Source organism: Tachypleus tridentatus, chromosome 1, assembly GCF_004210375.1.
Source record: "Tachypleus tridentatus isolate NWPU-2018 chromosome 1, ASM421037v1, whole genome shotgun sequence".
In the NCBI taxonomy this organism is placed as follows: domain Eukaryota; kingdom Metazoa; phylum Arthropoda; class Merostomata; order Xiphosura; family Limulidae; genus Tachypleus; species Tachypleus tridentatus.
The window spans coordinates 11,325,617-11,350,758 of NC_134825.1; the positions used below are offsets into that span (position 1 = coordinate 11,325,617).

The 25,142-nt window shown below is 34.3% G+C and overlaps 1 protein-coding gene across 1 annotated transcript; it reads left to right on the forward strand.

Moving 5' to 3' along the window:
* Positions 1 to 3,944: 3,944 nt before the first annotated feature.
* LOC143232267 (metabotropic glycine receptor-like) lies at positions 3,945 to 24,131 on the forward strand. Its single transcript, XM_076467881.1, has 2 exons — positions 3,945 to 4,480; positions 24,020 to 24,131. Exons 1-2 carry the CDS (start codon positions 4,023 to 4,025, stop codon positions 24,063 to 24,065), a joined length of 504 nt encoding a protein of 167 aa, XP_076323996.1. The 5' UTR covers positions 3,945 to 4,022; the 3' UTR covers positions 24,066 to 24,131.
* Positions 24,132 to 25,142: the final 1,011 nt, after the last annotated feature.

Sequence of the window (25,142 nt, forward strand, 5' to 3'; positions counted from 1 at the left end):
ATTAAACAGAAGAGATAGCTTTAAATTATATAACATACTAAACCAAAACAGATAACAGAGTTATATAATGTACTAAACAGAACAGATAACACTGAGCCATATAATATACTAAACCAAAACAAATAACATTAAATTATATAGTGTACTATACAGAACAGATAACTTTGAGCTGTACAATATACCAAACTGACAGATAATATTAACATATATAACATACTAAACCAAAACAGATAACATTGATTTATATAATGTACTAAACAGAACAAATAACTTTGAACTATGTAATATTCTACACCAAAACAGTTAACATTGAGTTATATAGTGTACTAAACAGACAGGTAATATTTACATATATAACATTCTCAATCAAAACAGGTAACATTGAGTTATATATAGTACTAGACAGAACAAATAACATTAAACTATAGAAAAACTAAATCAAAACGGAAAACATTCAGTTATATAATCTACCAAACAGAACAGATAAGAGTAACATGTGTAATATACTAAACCAAACCAGATAACGTTGAGCCGAATAATGTACTAAACGGAGCAGATAACATTAAACTGTATAATGTGTTTGCCTCTGAATAAGAAAGATCAGTTTTATACCATTTCTATATAATATACTAAAACTATATACTAAAAACAAAACAGATAACACTAAACTATACGATATACTGAGCTCGCAACATATAAAATTAAATTGTATAATATACTTGTGATAGAAGAGATAACATTAAATTATATATATATGTATATATTAATCACATAATAGACAATATTAACCTATATATGATGTTACTTTGATATTCTGTTCTGTGACATTTCGACTAGATACGTTTTATTTTGTGTCGTGACATTCTGATTGGATACGTTTTGTTTTGTGTTGCGACATTCTGATTGGATACGTTTTGTTTTGTGACATTCTGATTGGATACGTTTTGTGTCGTGACATTCTGATTGGATTAGTACTTATTGAAAGTCAACAAATTTTCTTGTATGAAGAAACGTTTCGGAAACACTTAACCTAAGAATATTGAAAAGAACAAAATTGTTGTTTAGAGCTAAGCTATATAATTGTCTCTGTATGTTGTGCCAACCACTGGGATAGAAACCTGAATTTTAACGTTATAAGCCTCCAGAATTATCGCTGAACTACTGGGGGATAATTGTTACACATCTTGACTTAATGAACTGCATCTTTGTCAAATAACATTCATTCATCGCGAAAACGTTATGGTTGTATAGATAATCTGTTATCTACTAATGCAGAATTACTTTAATATCTGTTGAATGTTTATACTGCGTGTAACTAATTACTCTAAAATTCTCTTATTACAAGTTTTCTTCTTCTGGACTTGCTGTTTATGAAAATGCCTTTATGTAAAAATATAAAAATTGACGTACGAGATACAAGAACTGATTAATTTCCCTGGTTATGTGTAATATTCATCAATACAGGATAAAACACATCGATGAAAAGCAACACTTTTAAAACACGAGGCCATTGTGTGGAAATAACGTGCTTAGATTTATAAGTATATATATATATATATATAAGCGCGAATGTCTCACTCTCTCTGTGAGTCTGTTCCATATGAGCATCCACTTCTTTAAAGTTACAAACTTCAAATTCAGGCCACAGATACAAATTTGTGTGATTAGTAACATGGGTTATGTGTCAAGGACCATTTTTAGGCCGCAACTTGAGGCTTAAGTGATCAGTATAGCAATATTTGACGAACAGGACGAAATTGAAAAACACAAATAAACGTATTTTGTTTAGTAATGTGTAACCAAGAGGGATATTATTTACCTTCCTTCTAATTATTCTCTCCATCATCAGTTAAGTGTTAAAACGATTTAAAAACTTCGTGGGACATTCATTTGCTTCTCTGTTTTGCGCCTTCCTTTCTTCTACACATACATGGTTACTGTCTAACTTCCCTTCGCTGGAAAAGACTGGCGCTTTCTCTCGCACACGTCAGCTTTGTATTTTGCTTTGCTTGCGTGTACTCGCAAGACTCACCTCTGTGATGACTTTACAGAAACATTTGATATCGGCAAACTTTCATTTTGGTTGTTTTGCAAGAAGAAGAGAACAAATTAATTGGTATTTAAATGGAACACTAATAAACCAGATTACATTGTTAACGATATCTGACCACACATTAGAAATAAGGATACGAAAAGGTACGGAATTTGAGTAAGCTGTAATGATAATCTCAATACTTAAAAAGATACCCAACAAAATCAGAGATTTTGGATATATATACAATCAATGCTACAGTCAGATGAAAGCTAAAAATAATCTTAGAAAATAATGAGTAGTTGAAATTGCGAACCTGTACGTGTAAACAAAAATTAATGACGAATTGAATTTGTGTGCGAGGAACACTTTCATGACGTACGATAATAAAAGGAGCAAAAATGTAAATAAAATAATCACGTGCCGCGAGTTTTGCACAACCAATGATTATTAAGTGGAACTCTAAAGTATATGTGATATCAGTGAAAAGGAACTTTTGGTTTGTTTTCAGTTTATGTCGCCCCCCGCTAGTACAGCGGTATGTCTCCGGATGTACAACGCTAAAATCAGGGGTTCGATTCCCCTCGGTGGGCTGAGCAGATAGCCCTTAGTGACTTTGCTATATGAAAAACACAAACACAGTTTATGTCATATCTACTTTCTACTGAGAAACACTGGTTTGTTGATAATACTATAGCATCATTGAGCAAAAAATAGATAGAACAGAAATATAAATTTTACATATTCAATACATGTTAATAATCACGTAGCAAATACGTATTTTATGACCCAAAGCAGCAGTAGTATTGTTATCACTTGATAAAATAAAATTAAAATATAATTTTTTGTAAGGCCTCGTGAAAATATACTGAATATGAAAATTTTAGATGTTTTCAATGAAATTAACATGATATTGTGTGAAAATATTTATATCCATTATATTCACGGTGTGAATTTTAAATTATTTCTAGGTTCGAGGGCACAGACTAATTTATTATTACATTTCTGCTTTGTATTTCTTCACATCTTTGCTGTCTTCTGTAATGCTATCCTAGCACACTGTAAGTAACTGTTTATTGATTTTCTAGGCGATGGATTCGACACCGTGCAACAGCCGTCAGTGATGCCGCTCCGAGAAATATAAACATAGGTGTAGAACTGAGAAACGGGAGAAGTGAAAGAAAAAGGAAGAATGCACACTAGAAAAGAAAGACAATGATCCTTCGGCCATGTTGGTAGTTAGGGTTACTTTTGACAGAAATACACCTACTGAAAGCGACATTTTCACTTACGTCTCATGTCTACAACAAACAAACTCACGTTCAAGTAGTTAAAAAGAAAGAAAGAAAGAAAACATCTTGTCGGCTTATAACAATTCTATTTTGTTTTTTTTTAGAAGCTTTCTACGCCAAACGTTACAAGTCAGTTTATTAATCCTCTGTTTAATACGGGTCAAGTAACTAGAATTTTCTGCAACATATTTGAAATTTGTTTACTAAACATTAACATTTTGTTTTACTTCCAGTATGATGATATCCGTGGACGGATCTCTATTTTTGATATTTTCTTTGCTATGTTTACTTTTAAAACAAAACCCCGTATTTTGTGGGTTGAGCCCAACAACAGATTTAAGCCCAAACTTAATATTATTTCTTGAAAACACTGGCTATACTTTTCCGTTGATAAACAGAACAGATGTGAGTTTTCAGCCACAGATGCTGCGATCTAAACGCGACGCCGATTTTGTGTATTTGGATGATGTGCGTGAGTTTCTCCAACAAGAAGACTATGTTTCGGCTATCTTGAATTACATCGAATTAACGCACAACCGCAGCGATTCCCTACACTGTGCGCGGACGTCTTTGAAAGCGCATTTTAAGTACGATCTACCTGATCAGTCTTTGATCGTTTTGAAAGACAAGCAGCTGCTGCTATAAAAACAGCAAATATCCTGACGAACCTTTTTTTAAAGGATTCAGGAGATACTGAAATGATTTATAATGAAGAGTTTTATTACTCCTTGGTTAGGGTAAATGTTGAGAGTGATCCTTTCATATATGCTAGTGGTATCGGTTTTCAAAGAGGCGTTTTCCGCCCTCGTGGGAAAATACCACCACTACTGTTCACTCCTTACGCGTTTAGACAAGATGGATATATTGAAACCAAGGACTTAGCAACCGCTTACAACGTTTCTTATGATGAAGATTCTATTGGAAGTGAATGGTTCTGGCAACCTATTGAAAGAAACTTCACTGACCAAAGGAAAAACAACACAAACTTTAGTGTCGCTTCTACGCCTCTTGTCAGTGGTGGCAGCGACATTATAGTTGGCTTATCTGACGGTAGGTGGACTTCGCCATATTTGGAGTGTAATGATGCTGGAAACAAGTGGCTAATTTCTTTCTCAGCGCCTTTTTTTGGACGACAGGAAAACACCATAAATTTTAGGTAGGAAACATTATTTGTTTTTATTTTATTCGTTTTTAGCTACCCTCCAAAAAAGAAAAAAAAAGCCACCAATAGTGCGGTCTCGTGGAAGAAAAACAAACAAACAATAAAACAAATAACTACTAAACAAAATACAGTAATAGGAACTTTCACAGAAGGAAAGTATATTTTATTATTACAACTTATTCACCAATAGTATCAGATTATCACCAGGTAAACGTTACATTCAATATATTTTTTAATAATGTAATTACTATTTGATGATGAACCTATATTATGGAGGAAATATTGTAATAACTAAAGCCAAATTTTTCAACTGTGAAAGTTGCTGCTATTATATTTTTCAATTAATTAAATTGTAGACCCCACCAAACTTTAAACATAAAAATTAGAACAAAAGAAGATTACATAAAAACAAAATAAAAAACGACACTATTCGGTTAAGGAGTTTCTAGTTTGTTGTAAATCTGACCACGTATTTATTGCATTGAACCTTTAGAATACAGCTAAGCACAAGCTTGTTTGTTTGTTTTTTATAGCAAAAAAGCCCCATCGGGCTATCTGCTGAGCCCAACGAGGAGAATCGAACCCTGATTTTAGCGTTGTAAATCCGTAGACTTACCGCTTTAGTCGCGGGGTCCTAAGCACAAGTCATGGCACTAAAGCAATAAATCATTTTGTATTAAATGTTACGTACTGTAATTTATCTCAAACAATCATTCAATTTATTATGATTTCAGATAGTCTGAAACTGAGTGAAATTTTAACCTTAATTTAGATGCTAATTAAATGTAGAGATTATCATATTTATTATATTTATCAGCAACACTGGTACACACAGTTTTTTTTCTCATTATTAATATATATTAATATACAAACAATAATACAATTTATGATAGCGGTTATTATAAATAGTTAGTACAAATAAGGATTTACATACAAATGGTTTACTAACTTACAAATAATAATAAGTCTTCTTTCCGGTCTGGAACTTTCTTGATATCTTATCCAGGGTTCACGATGAGCGAATTAATTACAAGTTAATGTAGATGCAATTCACTTAACAGGGAGCTATCTCGCTAGTTAACGAGTTGACTTTTATTCGCTGAAGTTATGCCATGTTTTCGTAAAAATATCGAGGTCCGATGCGAATTCATTGAAGATGAATGCTATGTAACGTTCGAAATATATAAACATTCCTGGTCAAGTAATTGTAGTTTTTCGATTAATAAGCATTTATCATAGTTATAGCTTTCGAGGTTTTTAGTATACCAACTGCAGCAAATCAACAATATAAACTGTTTCGTGTTTCAGCACGTCGGTTTGTAAACGCTTAGGCGAGGTTCTAGATATTTCAGTTGGTCCAATAATACTGAAGATACGCTAGTGCTTTCGCAAAACATTAATTGTTGATTCTCACAATTCACAACTTTAGTGAATAGGCGGAAAATTCGCAATACTGATTTAATAGTATATGCTACACGAGTTTCTAAATATATATAGTGAAACAAACATTAGTATTAAAATAAATATATAACACTAAATCAGTCACAATAAGAACTGGCTCCTGACAGTTGTTCAGCGAACCAGACTTCCAGACTTTTGAACAGGACCTTATTACGAAAAAAACTGGCTCGTGACTGTTGCTTAGTGATGTAGACCTTTATGCAGGACCTAATTAAAAGAAAAGTCATGTTGCAAAGTGAAGGTGTCATTCTAAAGGTTCCTAAAATGGGGTAATAGGCATAACAATCTTATTTAGAGTCGCCTGAGTTATTCTACCTTATAGATAAACAAGTAATGTTTTAACTACTTTGCCTGAGTTATTCTACCTTATAGATAAACAAGTAATGTTTTAACTACCTTGCCTGAGTTATTCTACCTTATAGATAAACAAGTAATGTTTTAACTACCTTGCCTGAGTTATTCTACCTTATAGATAAACAAGTAATGTTTTAACTACCTTGCCTGAGTTATACTACCTTATAGATAAACAAGTAATGTTTTAACTACCTTGCCTGAGTTATTCTACCTTATAGATAAACAAGTAATGTTTTAACTACCTTGCCTGAGTTATTCTACCTTATAGATAAACAAGTAATGTTTTAACTACCTTGCCTGAGTTATTCTACCTTATAGATAAACAAGTAATGTTTTAACTACCTTGCCTGAGTTATTCTACCTTATAGATAAACAAGTAATGTTTTAACTACCTTGCCTGAGTTATTCTACCTTATAGATAAACAAGTAATGTTTTAACTACCTTGCCTGAGTTATACTACCTTATAGATAAACAAGTAATGTTTTAACTACCTTGCCTGAGTTATTCTACCTTATAGATAAACAAGTAATGTTTTAACTACCTTGCCTGAGTTATTCTACCTTATAGATAAACAAGTAATGTTTTAACTACCTTGCCTGAGTTATTCTACCTTATAGATAAACAAGTAATGTTTTAACTACCTTATAGACGCATAGTTTGTTTAAAGCTCACCAGTTACATCAAAGGTAGAGGTTTAATCAAATTTACCTGTGCTGACTTACAGTTAAAGGTTTTATCATGTTGATCAGAGCTATCTTACATCCTATGAACATGGGTTTTATTTCAAGTTGATCAAAGCTGCCTCACCCTCTATAAACATGGGTTTTATCTCAAGCCGATCAGAGCTGCCTCACCCTCTAAAACATGGGTTTTATCTCAAGCTGATCAGAGCTGCCTCACCCTCTATAAACATGAGTTTTATCTCAAGCCGATCAGAGCTGCCTCACCCTCTATAAACATGGATTTTATCTCAAGCCGATCAGAGCTGCCTCACCCTCTATAAACATGGATTTTATCCCAAGCCGATCAGAGCTGCCTCACCCTCTATAAACATGGGTTTTATCTCAAGCCGATCAGAGCTGCCTCACCCTCTATAAACATGGGTTTAAACTCAAGCCGATCAGAGCTGCCTTACACCGTGGAGATTGAAGTTCAATTTTAAGTTAATCAGGTCGTTCTTGTGAAGTTGTCATTAATAGTAACCCCAATAAGCATCCGTACCACACATTAGTTGACAAGACATTTTGGATAACTCAGTGATATTACAGCTGAATTATGACAATCTACAGTTTCTCTTACCAATGGGAGTTTGCTTATTTTTATAGCTTGACGATGTGATGGATCCAAATTTATTGTTTTTAAACATTCCAAAGTCTCACTTTAATGCAATTAGTTGTGTTTCATTACGCATGTTCAAGAAATAAATAACTGTCTGGGTTTACATTATACACGTAAAAACAACACTTTACGAAGTTATAATCCAAACAATTTTCTAGAAGATATTGTGTGGAACAAAATAACTTTTTTTTACTTGTTTCCTGATTTCTTCCTCTTAGTACATGTTTTCATGTTTCTATAACGCTTAAGTATATGTGATTTCTTATTTCCCTTGAACTAAATAGTTAGAGGTGCACAATAAATAATCCGATGTCAAGAATAATGGTTCCAATATAATATAGACTTAAGTCATGTATTGGCAAAATGAATTTGTAGTTCATTTAAACTCTAAGTTCCTAGTGGGTGATTTATACACTTTTCCTAACACCTCTTGAAAGTTTATAAACACAAATGGGAGGTTTCAATCACGCAAACAACTCGCGATCACAGCCTATATATAACCCTCGCGTGCTTTGACGTCACGAGTCGTAAGCTTTTAGTACAGAAGCGATCGATCCCATGATCTTTAAATTTCAATAACAGAAAATCATTGAAGCCTTATTACAAGGTCTGCAAAGTTTCTTTTGTAGATAGAAAGCTCTCATGTGTGATACTACACGACTCTGTAAATTATAATACGAAGCAAAGTTTTTGTGGTGTTTCATCTTAACATATAGAAACCTCACACGTCGTATGCTCCACAACTCTATAAACAGTAAAACGAAACATGGTTATGTGGTAATTTCACATCACACATCTTATACTTCACAACTCTGTAAACAGTAACACAAAGCATAGTTTTGTGGTAATTTCACATCACACATCGTATACTCCACAACTCTGTAAACAGTAACACAAAGCATAGTTTTGTGGTAATTTCACATCACACATCTTATACTCCACAACTCTGTAAACAGTAACACAAAGCATACTTTTGTGGTAATTTCACATCACACATCTTATACTCCACAACTCTGTAAACAGTAACACAAAGCATAGTTTTGTGGTAATTTCACATCACACATCTTATACTCCACAACTCTGTAAACAGTAACACAAAGCATAGTTTTGTGGTAATTTCACATCACACATCTTATACTCCACAACTCTGTAAACAGTAACACAAAGCATAGTTTTGTGGTAATTTCACATCACACATTTTATACTCCACAACTCTGTAAATAGTAACACAAAGCACAGTTTTGTGGTAATTTTACATTACACATTTTATACTCCACAACTCTGTAAATAGTAACACAAAGCATAGTTTTGTGGTAATTTCACATCACACATTTTATACTCCACAACTCTGTAAATAGTAACACAAAGCATAGTTTTGTGGTAATTTCACATCACACATTTTATACTCCACAACTCTGTAAATAGTAACACAAAGCATAGTTTTGTGGTAATTTCACATCACACATTTTATACTCCACAACTCTGTAAATAGTAACACAAAGCACAGTTTGTGGTAATTTCACATCACACATTTTATACTCCACAACTCTGTAAATAGTAACACAAAGCACAGTTTTGTGGTAATTTCACATCACACATTTTGTACTCCACAACTCTGTAAACAGTAACACAAAGCACAGTTTTGTGGTAATTTCACATCACACATCTTATACTCCACAACTCTGTAAACAGTAACACAAAGCACAGTTTTGTGGTAATTTCACATCACACATCTTATACTCCACAACTCTGTAAACAGTAACACAAAGCACAGTTTTGTGGTAATTTCACATCACACATCTTATACTCCACAACTCTGTAAACAGTAACACAAAGGACAGTTTTGTGGTAATTTTACATCACACATCTTATACTCCACAACTCTGTAAATAGTAACACAAAGCACAGTTTGTGGTAATTTCACATCACACATCTTATACTCCACAACTCTGTAAACAGTAACACAAAGGACAGTTTTGTGGTAATTTTACATCACACATCTTATACTCCACAACTCGGTAAATAGTAACACAAAGCACAGTTTTGTGGTAATTTCACATCACACATCTTATACTCCACAACTCTGTAAATAGTAACACAAAGCATAGTTTTGTGGTGATTTCACATCACACATTTTATACTCCACAACTCTGTAAATAGTAACACAAAGCACAGTTTTGTGGTAATTTTACATTACACATTTTATACTCCACAACTCTGTAAATAGTAACACAAAGCATAGTTTTGTGGTAATTTCACATCACACATTTTATACTCCACAACTCTGTAAATAGTAACACAAAGCATAGTTTGTGGTAATTTCACATCACACATTTTATACTCCACAACTCTGTAAATAGTAACACAAAGCATAGGTTTGTGGTAATTTCACATCACACATTTTGTACTCCACAACTCTGTAAATGGTAACACAAAGCACAGTTTTGTGGTAATTTCACATCACACATTTTATACTCCACAACTCTGTAAATAGTAACACAAAGCATAGTTTTGTGGTAATTTCACATCACACATTTTATACTCCACATCTCTGTAAATAGTAACACAAAGCATAGTTTTGTGGTAATTTCACATCACACATTTTATACTCCACAACTCTGTAAATAGTAACACAAAGCACAGTTTTGTGGTAATTTCACATCACACATTTTGTACTCCACAACTCTGTAAACAGTAACACAAAGCACAGTTTTGTGGTAATTTCACATCACACATCTTATACTCCACAACTCTGTAAACAGTAACACAAAGCACAGTTTGTGGTAATTTCACATCACACATCTTATACTCCACAACTCTGTAAACAGTAACACAAAGCACAGTTTTGTGGTAATTTCACATCACACATCTTATACTCCACAACTCTGTAAACAGTAACACAAAGGACAGTTTGTGGTAATTTTACATCACACATCTTATACTCCACAACTCTGTAAATAGTAACACAAAGCACAGTTTTGTGGTAATTTCACATCACACATCTTATACTCCACAACTCTGTAAACAGTAACACAAAGGACAGTTTTGTGGTAATTTTACATCACACATCTTATACTCCACAACTCGGTAAATAGTAACACAAAGCACAGTTTTGTGGTAATTTCACATCACACATCTTATACTCCACAACTCTGTAAACAGTAACACAAAGCATAGTTTTGGGGTAATTTCACATCACACATCTTATACTTCACAACTCTGTAAACAGTAATAAAAAGCATAGTTTTGTGGTAATTTCACATCAAAACGAGGTTTCATTGTGTGTCTGTATTACTTACCACAGTGAAATAACTCTTAACCTACGATAAATGTTTAAATATAAACAATAAACACACATTTTAATGTTTTACACAGAAACAAAGGTTTATATTCGAACATTCGTATTTCTTACCATTCCGAAAAACAACAATAAACTCCTGTATCACACCTAAGAACCAGTTACCCAACCTTTCTCATCTCTCAATATAATCTTATTTGGATAATATTTACTTTACTTTAAAATAGCCCTTGATCATAATGATGGCATCACTGTTTTAAAGTTACAAAATATTTCATGACTTAAACTTATCTTTAGTCTTTCAATCGTGTTTATGGAGAGAAATTATATTAAGCCTAACTGACTATTGAAGTTCTGGTTTTTGCATGCACACTATATTTGTTTTTGTTGAGTCTACAAAACGTGTGTTTGATGAACCTCGTTTGGATTTTATTACTTTGTTTTTATGGCTTCTATTTCTACAGTCTGTTTGGTTCAGATATGTCTTCTTGATGTTATTGTTGGAATGTGAATGTAAGCAGAGAAGAGGATGTGAAGGAACTACTTATTACAAACAAAAAAATCATAGAAATATTCATACATTGGGAATTCAAGATTCAGACCATTGGAAAAATAATTACGGTACATTTGTTGGTTGTTTTGAATTTAGCGCAAAGCTACACGAGGGCTATCTGGGCTAATTACTGTACGTGCATCAACCATTTCTTTATTACAGAATTTAAATAAAGTACTTTATTCACAACAAAAACACGGTTTTTACTAAAACTGTACGAAGGTGTGAAACATTACAGTTTTATATCAGTACAATCCGGAAGCTTACCCTGCGGTACTTCCTAGAAACATATTTATATCAGTACAATCCGGAAGCTTACCCTGCGGTACTTCCTAGAAACATATTTATATCAGTACAATCCGGAAGCTTACCCTGCGGTACTTCCTAGAAACATATCCCCTTTTTTATAGAAAATGTTCACTTTTTTCTCCGTTTATTTCAATGAGGTATGAACAGGAACAGCTGTCCGAAGGAAGGTGTTTATATTAGTTTATATAACTATCGTGTTCTTGTAGTGGTCTGTTTGTAGATAGATCGCCTTATTTAATATTATTTCCTGGTAAAGTACCACTCATGTTTAACAACAAGCTAGGTCCGGCATGGCCAGGTGGGTAAGACACTCGACTCGTAATCTGAGGGTCGCGCGTCTGAATCCCCGTTAACCAAACGTGCTCGCCATTTCGGCCGTGGGGGCGTCATAATGTTACGATCAATCCCGTTATTCGTTGGTAAAAGAGTAGTCTGAGAGTTCGCGGTGGGTGGTGATGACTAGCTGCCTTCCTGTAGTCTTACACTACAAAATTAGGGATGACTATCACAGATAGCCCTCGTGTAGGTTTGTGCAAAATTCAAAACAAACAAACAAACAACAAAGTACCGAGAAAACTTGAAGGCTGTTTTAACTCACGTTGGGCTTGCTTATTCTTGTTCATGTGATGATACATATTACGGATGTATTTTTATCTTGTGTGTATATTTTATCGAGTTTTGTTAGCTAACGGCCACACACTGAAAGTTTTAATCTTGATCGTATTAAAATGTTCATACATATAAGGCCTGGCATGGCCAAGCGTGTTAACGGGGTGCGACTCGTAATCTGAGGGTCGCGGGTTCGTATTCCCGTCGCGCCAAACATGCTCGCCCTTTCAGCCGTGGGGGCGATATAATGTGAGGGTCAATACCACTATTCGTTGGTAAAAGAGTAGCCCAAGAGTTTGCGGTGGATGATGATGACTAGCTGCCTTCCCTCTAGTCTTACACTGCTAAATTAGGGACGGCTAGCACAGATAGCCCTCGAGTAGCTTTGTGCGAAATTCAAAAACAAACAAACAAACAAACAAACAATGATACACATAATTCTACATCAATTCTTTTCGTTTGGGGATTTAACTATATATTTATCAATCTTCTGGTAAACTATGAACATACTTTTTAAGTCACTGCAGGTTTTTACTTATTTATTTATTTTTGCCTACAGTAATCGAAACAAGTTTAATAAATTCCTTTGGTCAACATCTGCCTTGTAAGGAAATATTTTTCTTTATTTATAAAGACTCGAGGTTAAGTCGCGAAGTTTCAACAGATATCACAAATAAAATGTGGATCTGTTACTTACAAGTGTACCATTCAACGCCCCCTTTGTACAATTATGGAAACTTACAGAAATTGATCGATCTGCTGTCGACGATCCACAAATTCAACGTTTCACGTGTTTTCTTATTGTTACTTTTTTATTTTCTGTTGTTGGTTTTGAAATGTTTAAAAAGGTACTTCGGAAGGTCGTGGCAATTGTTGGGTGACGTCAGTTTCGTCATGATCTAGGGAGATGGTACAGCTTTAACAGTCAACGTAACATCAGACATGATCTGTTTGCTAAACTGGATTAAGATTTATATCACATGTGTAACATTAATTAGTAAAACACATAACATTACGACGTGACAATTATTAAATGATACCATGACACTTAGTACAAGATGTCGTGATACTTATTAAATTTTATAGTGATGTATGGTAAATAGGAATATACCAGGAACTTTCGGGGTTTATTATCATTCAGTCATAAGTTAAATAACATATATTCAAACAAAATTAATGTAAACTGTAGTTGTACAAAACTTTAAATGACACTTACGATGTTTTAAAGTCATTTTCAATTACTATTAAAGTACCCTAAATAATTTAGGTGTGTGAACAATTGGTTTGAATTTTACGCAAAGCTACACGAGGGGAATCGAACTCCCTCTAGTCTTACAATGCTAAATTAGGGATGGCAGATCTTGAGCTACTTTTCTGGCAACGAATAGTGGGATTGACCGTAACTTATAACCCCTCAACGGCTTAAAGGCGGGCATATTTGAGGTGACGGGGATTCGAATCTGCGACCCTCATACTGCGAGTCTAGAGCCCTAACCACCTAGCCATGCCGGGCCATGTATATGAACAAGATCACGACTTGTGATTAAAACATTTTTCCATATATATCGGACCAACTATACGAACATCTGTAAATATATACAAAATTTCAACTAGTTGATATAATTGCGCAGTTCGGTCTTATTGTAACACATTTTGTTTCATTCAAAATCAAATTTTAATTGCAATGATTACTGTACATTTTCAGGTAACATTCCATGGTATAATCATAAGTGTTTAGGTAACATTCCATAGTATACTCATAAGTGTTTAGGTAACATTCCATGGTATAATCATAAGTGTTTAGGTAACATTCCATGGTATAATCATAAGTGTTTAGGTAACATTCCATGGTATAATCATAAGTGTTCAGGTAACATTTCATGGTATAATCATAAGTGTTCAGGTAACATTCCATGGTATAATCATAAGTGTTTAGGTAACATTCCATGGTATAATCATAAGTGTTTAGGTAATATTTCATGGTATAATCATAAGTGTTTAGGTAACATTTCATGGTATAATCATAAGTGTTCAGGTAACATTCCATGGTATAATCATAAGTGTTTAGGTAATATTCCATGGTATAATCATAAGTGTTTAGGTAATATTTCATGGTATAATCATAAGTGTTTAGGTAACATTCCATGGTATAATCATAAGTGTTTAGGTAATATTTCATGGTATAATCATGAGTGTTTAGGTAACATTTCATGGCGTCATCATGAGTGTTTTTTTAAGTAGTTGTCAACTCTGCTCAATCTGTACAAAATTGGTGCTATTTCGTTATACGGAAGGGGAGGGTTGAATGTAATTACTTGTTATATACTATGAAAATCCCAGATCAAAAGTATTTATAGTTACTTATTGATCCAGTTTATTAATGTGTGTTTTTATTTAGCACAAGCAGTGTCAGGAGGCCATCAAGCATTATGTTCAGTCGGTGTGTTCACTGAACAGTCTCATGATGTCCAGTCGCTGTGTTCACTAAACAGTCTCATGATGTCCAGTCGCTGTGTTCACTGAACAGTCTCATCTTATTCCATGAAGTAGTATTATCATGTGTCAGGAGTTGTTCTGCAGTGGGAAACAATAGATGTCTTATGGTTACGTAATAATGATTATTGGAAAACACAGAGGTTCAAAAAATGAGGCCAGTAATGTATTGAGCAGTACTAGGCCATTTGAATGCATTTTGAAAGGGCTGTCTATAGGGTTCCTTGGCGAGTCAGCGCTAAGATTATGGATTTACAAAGTTAAAGTCCGGGGTTCGATTCTCCGCGGTAGCAACAAACGTAGCTTATATTGTATTAACACTAAAACAAAGTATTTTTTTTCTGTAAGGGTGTGTTTTACCTGTAACTCTATACTACATGGGTTTAACCTGTGACTCGATAGCATATGAGTTTAATCCATGGCTCTATACTATATATGTTTAACCTATGACTTTGTACTATATTGGTTTAACCTGTGACTCCATACTACATGTATTTAACCCATGACACTGTACTAAATATGTTCATCCTGTGTCTCTATAAATGCATTTAACCTGTTACTCTGTACTACATACATTTAATACATGACTGCTACACGTGACTCTACATTAAATATGTTTATTATACGAGTGTACAGTCATGTGTTTTACAAGTAGCTGTGCACTGCATGTGTTTATTACTATTTAATCTTAAAAGAAGTAATGTTTCGGTTGTATTCTTCAGCCTGAACGATATCGTCTGCTCACATGAGCTAACCAGCCAGGTCAAAAGCCCTTAAGGATTAGGTACAAATTTGGATTTACTGATAATAGGAAAGGCACTCAGTGAGCAACACCCACCTTTACAAGGTGTTTTAAAACTATATAACGAGCTAACTCACATATATCACACACCCCTAACGGATACCATGGAACATGTAGTCTCGAACTTTTCACTCTTCGACCTGTACTTGACATTTTAATCAATAAGGTCACGCTCAGCTCGTTTTTTGTAATAATCTTATGGTGTGAAATAATGTTGGCTTATGCGTTTATTATTATTTTTATTATTCAATAATTCAGACTTTGAGCCACAGTACGATTAACTACAATATCATAGTAAACAACTAACTAGAAACATAGGAATAAAAAAATTAGATCAGGAAGGTCAAAGGTCGAATATTTTCATCATCCAGTTTCGTATCGTATTTTATCAAATGTTCTTTGTCTGACTGGACTTGTGTAGAGTCTTAAATACTCTGTTAAATGATTGGTCGTTGAAGCCGAATACAGTGAGAGCTTGGAGTTGACCTGTTTCCTTAAATAGCACATGCCTAAGACACGTGACAGGAATCCGCTACTGTGCAATAATTCCAATGGTCGAAGAGGCGGAAAATAAAACCTTTTGTGATTCGAACAATTTAGTCTTGATGTATACAAGTCTGAAGGTTCCTAAGTTTTTGTCACTACACTATAAGCGTAAGTGGTATTTTCAAGCCAATTTATTAAAAAGATTGGTGTCCTTTATTTTAGTATAGTAAAAAAAAAAAGGCTTAATAATACTGAAACATTGAAACAGACGTTTTTAAGAGTTGATGAGATTTTGAAACGGAGTTTTTAAACAACAGAGCGAAAAAAATGCTTCTGTCTTAATCTGTGTTTTAAATTTATAGCCATTCTATTTTTGTCTTGAAACATTACCACAATGTTCCCTGCTGGGTCAGCTATAAGTTTGTGGACTTGTAACGTTAAAACCTTTGGTTAGATTCTCCTCTGAGGACAGAGTAGCAGACAGTCCATTGTGTAACTTTGCATTAAGGAAGTAACAGCAACAGTGCCAACATATGTGCGATTTAATAAAAATGAAAGATCTTATGAAGTAATTTATCGAAAACCTCAATTTTAAAATATCCATCTATAATAGATTATTTATCCTCTATGTGGCGCATCTATCGATGTAAGTTGAAAAACGGTACGTATTTTGAAGAGGCAAAAACTTAAGATTTATAATGCTAACATTCAGTGTTGCTGATAAGTCATTAAGTGCCCTCACTCTTAGAACAAATATTTCCACATATTAAAAATAAAATGTTACTTTATCTCTCTGTCTGTTCAATTCAACGTTTTGAATACTTTGAAGATGAAGTGCAGTGAAATTGTAGTAATTAGGGAACTTTGTCGAACGTGTGATGAATGTTTAGACTTACTACCTACACGTGTACACGATCAACGAGCGAACCACTAAGAGCACTCAGTTTTGACAGTGTAAAGTGATTAGGAGAGAAGGATCTGGTCGACTCACTTTTAAATTTTTAAGTAAATCTTATATGTCAGCCACAAGATAAGAATTTTCGATACCAGTATAAACTAGACACTTTTTCCTATTAGAAAACAAGAACTACTGACTCACTTATTTGCTAATTTTCTCAGAAATGAACATAATATATGAGTGTGCCCGTCTGCCAACCTACCCTTTGTACCAGGTAAGTTGCCCCCCCTCCCCGCTGGTTCAACGGTATGTCAATGGATTTACAACGCTTAACTCAATGGTTCGATTCCCTTCGGTGGTCTCAGCTGATAGCCCGATGTGGCTTTGCTATAAGAAAACACACACGAGACAAGTTGACCCACGATCACTCTGTTACATCAATATATTTATTGCAAACTGAAGTAAATATAAACAATTTAAGTGTTAACACCTTAATACATGTAAACATAATCTGACATTTCAAAATTTAGAAAACAATATCATAATAAAATAATGGAATAGAGAACACAGGATTCTGAAGAAGTTTAATTTATTTTCTCTAATAGTTTTAACACTTGAGCATAACTCAAATTAATAACATTTCATTTAAATAATTTTGTATTATATGTATCTCTGTTTTAATTGCATAAAAATACATGCAAGTTCCTTACTGTTTGGCTGGTCGACACGCGTGCCATATCTGATCCAAGTGCGACGTATTGACTAGCCTTAAACTTTTTGATTTTGTTTTGTTTTTGAATTTCGCGCAAAGCTACTCGAGGGCTATCTGCGCTAGCCGTCGCTAATTTAGCAGTGTAAGACTAGAGGGAAGGCAGCTAGTCATCACCACCCACTGCCTACTCTTGGGCTACTCTTTTACCAATGAATAGCGGGATTGACCGTCACATTATAACGCCCCAACGGCTGAAAGGGCGAGCACGTTTGGTTCGACCAGGATTTGAACCCGCGACCCTCGGATTACGAGTCGAACGCCTTAACACAGACTAGCCTTAAACTGTCATTTTGATGGAAATCACTTGTTTTGCCGTCTCGTTCATATCTGTCAGACAAAACTGTGTACCATTTTACAGCTAAAAGAATGCCCGTTGAGCTACTGTGTAACTCTCTCAACAAAGTGTTTGATCTGTAGCGTAACTGTTTCTTTACATCTAGAACACATTTAGTTATGTTAGTGAAAATACCAACATTAATTCCTGCATACAACAGAGGTTTCCGATCACGAAAGTACATCACCAAGTGACTCGTGTTTAGATGTGTTAGTGGCCATAATATCACGACTTCCGGTTGCAACACGTGATAGTTATCGACAATGGAAAAACTTCCCCCTGTCTTCCCACGCTTGTCTCACAACACATATTGAAACGTTAAAAAAAACGAAGGTGCGTTTTTTTCTTACTTTGATAACATTATTTAAAATGTAACGCAATGCGTGGCATATTGGCTACGAATCGAGGGGTTAGAAGTTTGAGTTTTGATACTGATGGAACTCGCTTTGCAGTTTCAATTGTGGGTGGGTTATAAAAGTAACAGTCAGTACCATCATGTGATCCAAAGAGCCAGACAAAGCTCTTGTTTACGGGGCTATTGCAGGTTGGCTGTTTTCTTTTGCTGTGCATGAAGAGGGAAATCTGTAATTGAATTCTATGAATCTGACCAAATTGATCATCTCAAGTGCAAAGTAAAGAGGGTACTTCGATGTTCGTTTTTCCCACTAATTAAAGAGAATAAGAACCACAACTTGTAAAGGGTACTTCGATGTTCGTTTTTCCCACTAATTAAAAAGAATAAGAACCACAACTTGTAGAGGGTACTTCGATGTTCGTTTTTCCCACTAATTAAAGAGAATAAGAACCACAACTTGTAGAGAGTACTTCGATGTTCGTTTTTCCCACTAATTAAAGAGAATAAAAACCACAACTTGTAGAGGGTACTTCGATGTTCGTTTTTCCCACTAATTAAAAAGAATAAGAACCACAACTAGTAGAGGGTACTTCGATGTTCGTTTTTCCCACTAATTAAAGAGAATAAGAACCACAACTTGTAGAGGGTACTTCGATGTTCGTTTTTCCCACTAATTAAAGAGAATAATAACCACAACTTGTAGAGAGTACTTCGATGTTCGTTTTTCCCACTAATTAAAGAGAATAAGAACCACAACTTGTAGAGGGTACTTCGATGTTCGTTTTTCCCACTAATTAAAGAGAATAAGAACCACAACTTGTAGCTATGATATTTTTGTAATAATGAACCAGATATAATAGTTTATAACACGCTAAATCTTCAAGACATCTCTAAGTTTCCATTACTTCCCGGTTTGTTGTTATTGTTATTTTTTTTTAATTTCGCGTAAAGTTACATGAGGGCTACCTGCGCTAGCTCTTACTAATTCAACAATATAAGACTAGAGGAGAGGCAATTAGTCATCACTGCCTACCGCCAATTCTGAGGGTACTCTTTTACCAATGAATAGTGGGATTGACTGTCACATTATAACATCTCCACGGCTGAAAGGGAGAGCATGTTTGGTGGAACGGGGATTCAAATTCTCGGCCCGCAGATTTCAAGTTGAGATCTCTAACCATCTGGCCATACCGGGCTTCCACTTTGTGATACATAACATCTTACAATCAGTACGGTTGTCTTTTGTTCAACACAAGGCTACAAAAATGCCAGCATGGATATCGAAATCCAGTTTTTACCATTCTAAGGCCTTATAATCAGATTACAACCTGGAAGGGTTTTTAAGTGTCTCTAATTGGTAGTTATGTAAAAGGCGAGAGAGCTAAAGGTGCCGCTAAAATATACTTAACGTCTCCCGGATATTCAGTTACCTCATATTATGGTAGTTTTTTTTTTAATCTGATTTTTGTTGAAGTAAAACTAAAAAAAGTTACAAACGTCAGCACTTTCTGTTTTTCAAGTTTCTTGCTTTTTGCAAAGTTTTTGTTCACATATGACATGACAAAAAGACCGAAGTAATTCTGTTTTGAATGAATAAAGCTATCCCTAACCTAATTTTTAAATGGTCCCTTAGAAACATGCTGCACAAACGGTTTGGACGAGAACTCTTTCGTTTTATGCTGAATAAGTAAAAATTGTAGAATTGAAGTCTATTTTATCGCTGAAATCAGAGACTTGTTGAAGAGTTCTTTGTGTGGCGAAAAACTGAACTTGGAGTAAGATTTGTTTTAGGGGACGTTGATAATTTTGATTGAGTTTGTTAATTTAATAACATTAAACGTATTGGTCATTACATTGTTTGGAGAGGTGATAAGGAGAAATGTCCTCGTTCGACATACGATGGGATCCTGAACAAGGGTTTAAGGTATTTAGTTTTTTTTACTCTATACCTTGAAAAAACGATATGGCTGCTATATTTTCCGACAAGATTAAAGATTACGTCATTAGACACCTACCGGTGTCGACCAAGCTGTGCAGATGATGGCTGTGCTTCACTTGAATATTCAGTGTGCTAGTATCAACAGAAACGTTAGGTAAATTAGCACATCAGGCAAAATTGGGAAGAGACAATCAGTCTAGGTTGATTATTAAATAGACAAGAACGTGCGACCGCTCCTATTGGAGAGGTAATCGCATACCATTAACTTTGTTAGACAGATTTTGAGTTACATTAAAATATATTATGCCAATAATGCCTTTTTTTGACCATCTCGCTTTGACCTTTCATCACTTGGAAAACTGATGGCCATTATTTGACCTTCCATTACTTAGAAAACTTATGATTCCTTTTTGATCTTCTTACTTTGATCTGCCATTCCTTAAAAACTGATGGTCATATTTTGACCTTTCATCCCTTAAAATACTGATAGTCATTCTTTGACTTTCCATGACTTAGAAAACTGATGGTCATTCTTTGTCTTTTTAAATTTTATCTACCATCACTTAGAAAACTGTTGGTCATTCTTTGATCTGGTCACTTTCATCTGCCATCACTTAGGAAATCGACGAAAAGCCAATTAATAAATGTTTTTTATGTGCGTAGGTTTGTATAAGCTGTTTTAAACCAAAAATTGTTTTTGAAATCATGTACTATTTGGTATCCAGAGTTTTCTGTTTAAAATTTCTGCATGTTAATTTTCCAAAATCAAAAGTGGTTGCATTTTGATGTCCATGATTTTCAGTCTATAATTCTTACATATTATTATTATTTTTTTATGAAAGGTGGTTGTTTTTGATGTCCATGATTTTCGTTTAGAGTTCTTTATGTTTGCATGTTTTTGTTTGTAAATAAACATAAAGCTACGCAATGGGTTATATTTGCTCTGCCCATCATGGAGGTATCGAAAACTGGTTTCTAGCGTTGTAAGTCCGCAGATGTTTGCATGTTGCCAAAGTTAATCTGTGGCTTGTTTTTCCGTATCTTTAAAATAATTACTATCTAAGCTTGACATTTTCTAAGGATGATTTCATAAAACATTACGATCCACACACTGGCTGACAACCAACAACCCATCTTTCCAGGTAGAACTGAAAACATCTATTTCTCTGAAACACCTCAAAACAATATCTTAAATAGCTTTTTCAAAGAATTTTCACCCAAGACTATCAACATAATTTCTTTCAAGAAAAGAAATCTATAAAATAACACACAAAAAGGTATTCATTCTATAAACAACTTGAAACTAGACAACAACATCAAAATTCTAAAAGCAGATAAAGGCAATGCTGTAGTTATAATGAACACAGATGAATACATTAAAAAAATAAAGAACATCTTGTTAGGTAGAAACAAATTTAAATTACTAAACACAAATCCAACAAAAACACATGAAAACCAGTTAAACAAAGTACTACTACAAATGAAAACAAACAACAACACAATCTCAGAAAACATTTATTCTTACCTGCGAAAGACCGACTCACGCACACAACAACTATACGGCACCCCAAACCTCACAAACCTGATTGTCCACTACGACCCATAATGTCAATCCACCAATCATTTAACTACAACCTTGGTAAATACATAACGTGGGCATGTTCTAAATATGTAACATCAGCCGGATCCTCTTTCAAAGACTCTTTCAACTTTAAATATATTCTTAATCAACTACATCATAAAGCATTAATGTCCATTTTTGATGTAATCTCCCTCTTCACAGAAGTCCCAACAATTGAAGCCTGCAAGATAGCATTAGAACTTTATATCCAAAACCTCAACCTATTGATACACATCCCCAGCGACCAATTAGAAACCCTCATTCACTACCACAAAACTAACTTTATGTTCAATAATCCAAACTACCTACATACTAACGGCCTAAATATGGGGAATCCCAGTTCTATCCAACATTTTCATGACAGATTGAATCACAAGCGATCAATTCATCCTTACACTCACCACTATACTGGTACAGGTATGTTGATGATACAATTGCTGGATTCACATCTACAGAACACATACTTAGTTTTTTCAGTCACACTAACTCGATATACCCCAACATTAAGTTTACCTGTGAACAGGAAAAAAAAATAACCAAATATCATTTCTTAACCTCAAAATCACTAGAACTGATTCACGATTCAAAACAGAAACCCACAGGAAAATCACCCATACCTGATTATACATACCCTGTGATTAACACATGAAACAAAACAAAAACTAAACATATTAAGAAACCAAATAAACACAGCCACCAAACTATGTTCATCTGACAAATTTCCTCAAAAAACCGTGGAAAAAAATTATACGCACACACACATAGACCAACAACAAACAAACAACAATAAATCCCAAGATACAACAAACTACAAAACCTTATACTGCTGCATAACATATGTTCCCGACATCAGTGAAAAAATAACCAACATTTGGAAAAACTTATAACAAAACACAACATTACAGTAAAAACCAAATTTATTTAAAAGCCAGGTACAAAACTAAAATCCATACTATGTAAAAACTACACTGACAAACATAACACCAACATAATTTATAAAATACAATGTGATAACTGCCACGACTTCTATATTGGAGAAACAAGCGGAAAAATGGAAACTAGATTCAAAAAACACCTTCACACGTTTTTGAACACTGCAAATCAAATAAACACAACATAACCATAGAAAAACACCCAGATACTAAGTAGGGAAACAAATATAAACAAACACAAAATCAAAGAAGTCCTACTTATACAGTAACTAAAATCCAAATTCAACCAATATAGAGGAACACCTTTATTTCTATACTAATTAATAACCTAACATCTAACTGCAACGTCCCCTACAATTTCGTACCCGTTTATACTCTCGTCCCTAAAACATGAGTCCGTATAATCGGTCACTTTCAAACTCTCTTTCTTTTAACCTGAAGATGACCTTGGAAGGTCGAAACGTTCACTAGGTATTCACTAGGTCCTTCAAATTAATATATCTAGTAGACACAGTCGCTACCAGTTTTATTTTTTAAGAGTTTCGATTATTACTTCCTAATTGTTTGTTTGTGTGTTTGTTCTTCTGAATTTCGCGCAAAGCTACACGAGGGCTATTTGCGCTAGCCGTCCCTAATTTAGCAGTGTAAGATTAAGGGAAGACAGATAGTTATCTCCATCTTCCGCCAACTCTTGGACCACTCTTTTACCAGTGAACAGTGGGATTGACCATCACATTATAACGCCCCCCACATCTGAAAGGACGAGCATGTTTGGTGTGACGGGGATTCAAACCCACGACCCCCTGATTACGAATGGAACGCCTTAACCACATGGCCATGCCGTGCCTTATTTTGTGATATATTTGCTGTGTAATATTCTACAGTTTTCATTGTTTATTTTAAAAGTAAGTAATTGGAATTTTAGGTTATCCATTAAATAAAATTTTATATCATCAAATTCTTTCTTTTCTCCTTCAGACATATTTTATTGAACGGTTTATTATCGCTACCCAACTGGAATTGACATCTAAAGCCTATCTACCGTCGTCCACTGGATATTTCCTGATGTTATGACGTCGGTTAATTCTCCAGAATACTATCAAATTGGATAATATCTCTCACTTTTACAACAGAAAAAAAAACGTCCATCTACCGTTGTCATTCCACAACTGTGTTTCAGCGCGCGCTGTTACACGTTTTCCTCCGAGTTAGATATCTTGACGATATTGTTCGTTCGTCATGTTTTTGCGATTCTTCGAAAAGTTTATACTCATGGTTAGAAATTCACACTGAATATTAGATGCATCTGGCTGCAGAGAGATTTTGGCATTTCAACCATTTTTTTACCGGACTTTGAGATATTCTGATGCTGATTCTAATTCCAAGCATGTCGTGTATTTCTGTATCTAATTCGATGGATGTTTGGAATCGACTGTTAAAATTCGTCGAAGTACACAGCCAGGGTTTTCTTTTTACGTGCTCTTTCTTTTAATTTAACCGTGAAGTCCAAGTTGTAGTAAACACACGTTTCTTTTGTATTGTTCGGAACGTTAAGTTTCTCAGTAATATATATATATACATATCCTTACATCTTCAAGGTTTGCTTCATTATGCTGAGAAAGATTTTTGTTACTGCTACACCGTTTAATTTTCCCTCACTTATAACAAAGTTGGATCTCCCGAAGATGTTGTTTATTTACTGTAAGCGAAACAAGAGTTTAATAAGTGATTTGTTTTTGCTCTCAAGATTACTTACATTCAAAGTTATTTATGTACATTAATTGTGAAACTGGAGGTTTTGTATTCGTTACCACAAAATACACTTTGACGTCGTAAATGCATTATTAGAATCACATTGAAATTACGCTGTTTGCTAATGTAAAAATGCCCCAAAATTGGAGGTTGGTGCTGTTAACTAGGTGCTGGTGAAGCATTGAGAATGTAAAATAAATATTTGAAAAAAAAATTATAAGGTTATTTTAACTATGAGTATACAAGTTATGAATGGTCCAAAGATTAATATTTGTTAGATTGTTCTGTTTCAGGTAATGAATGAGTTACTTACTATATTTAGTAAGTAAGATATATATTACTGATATTT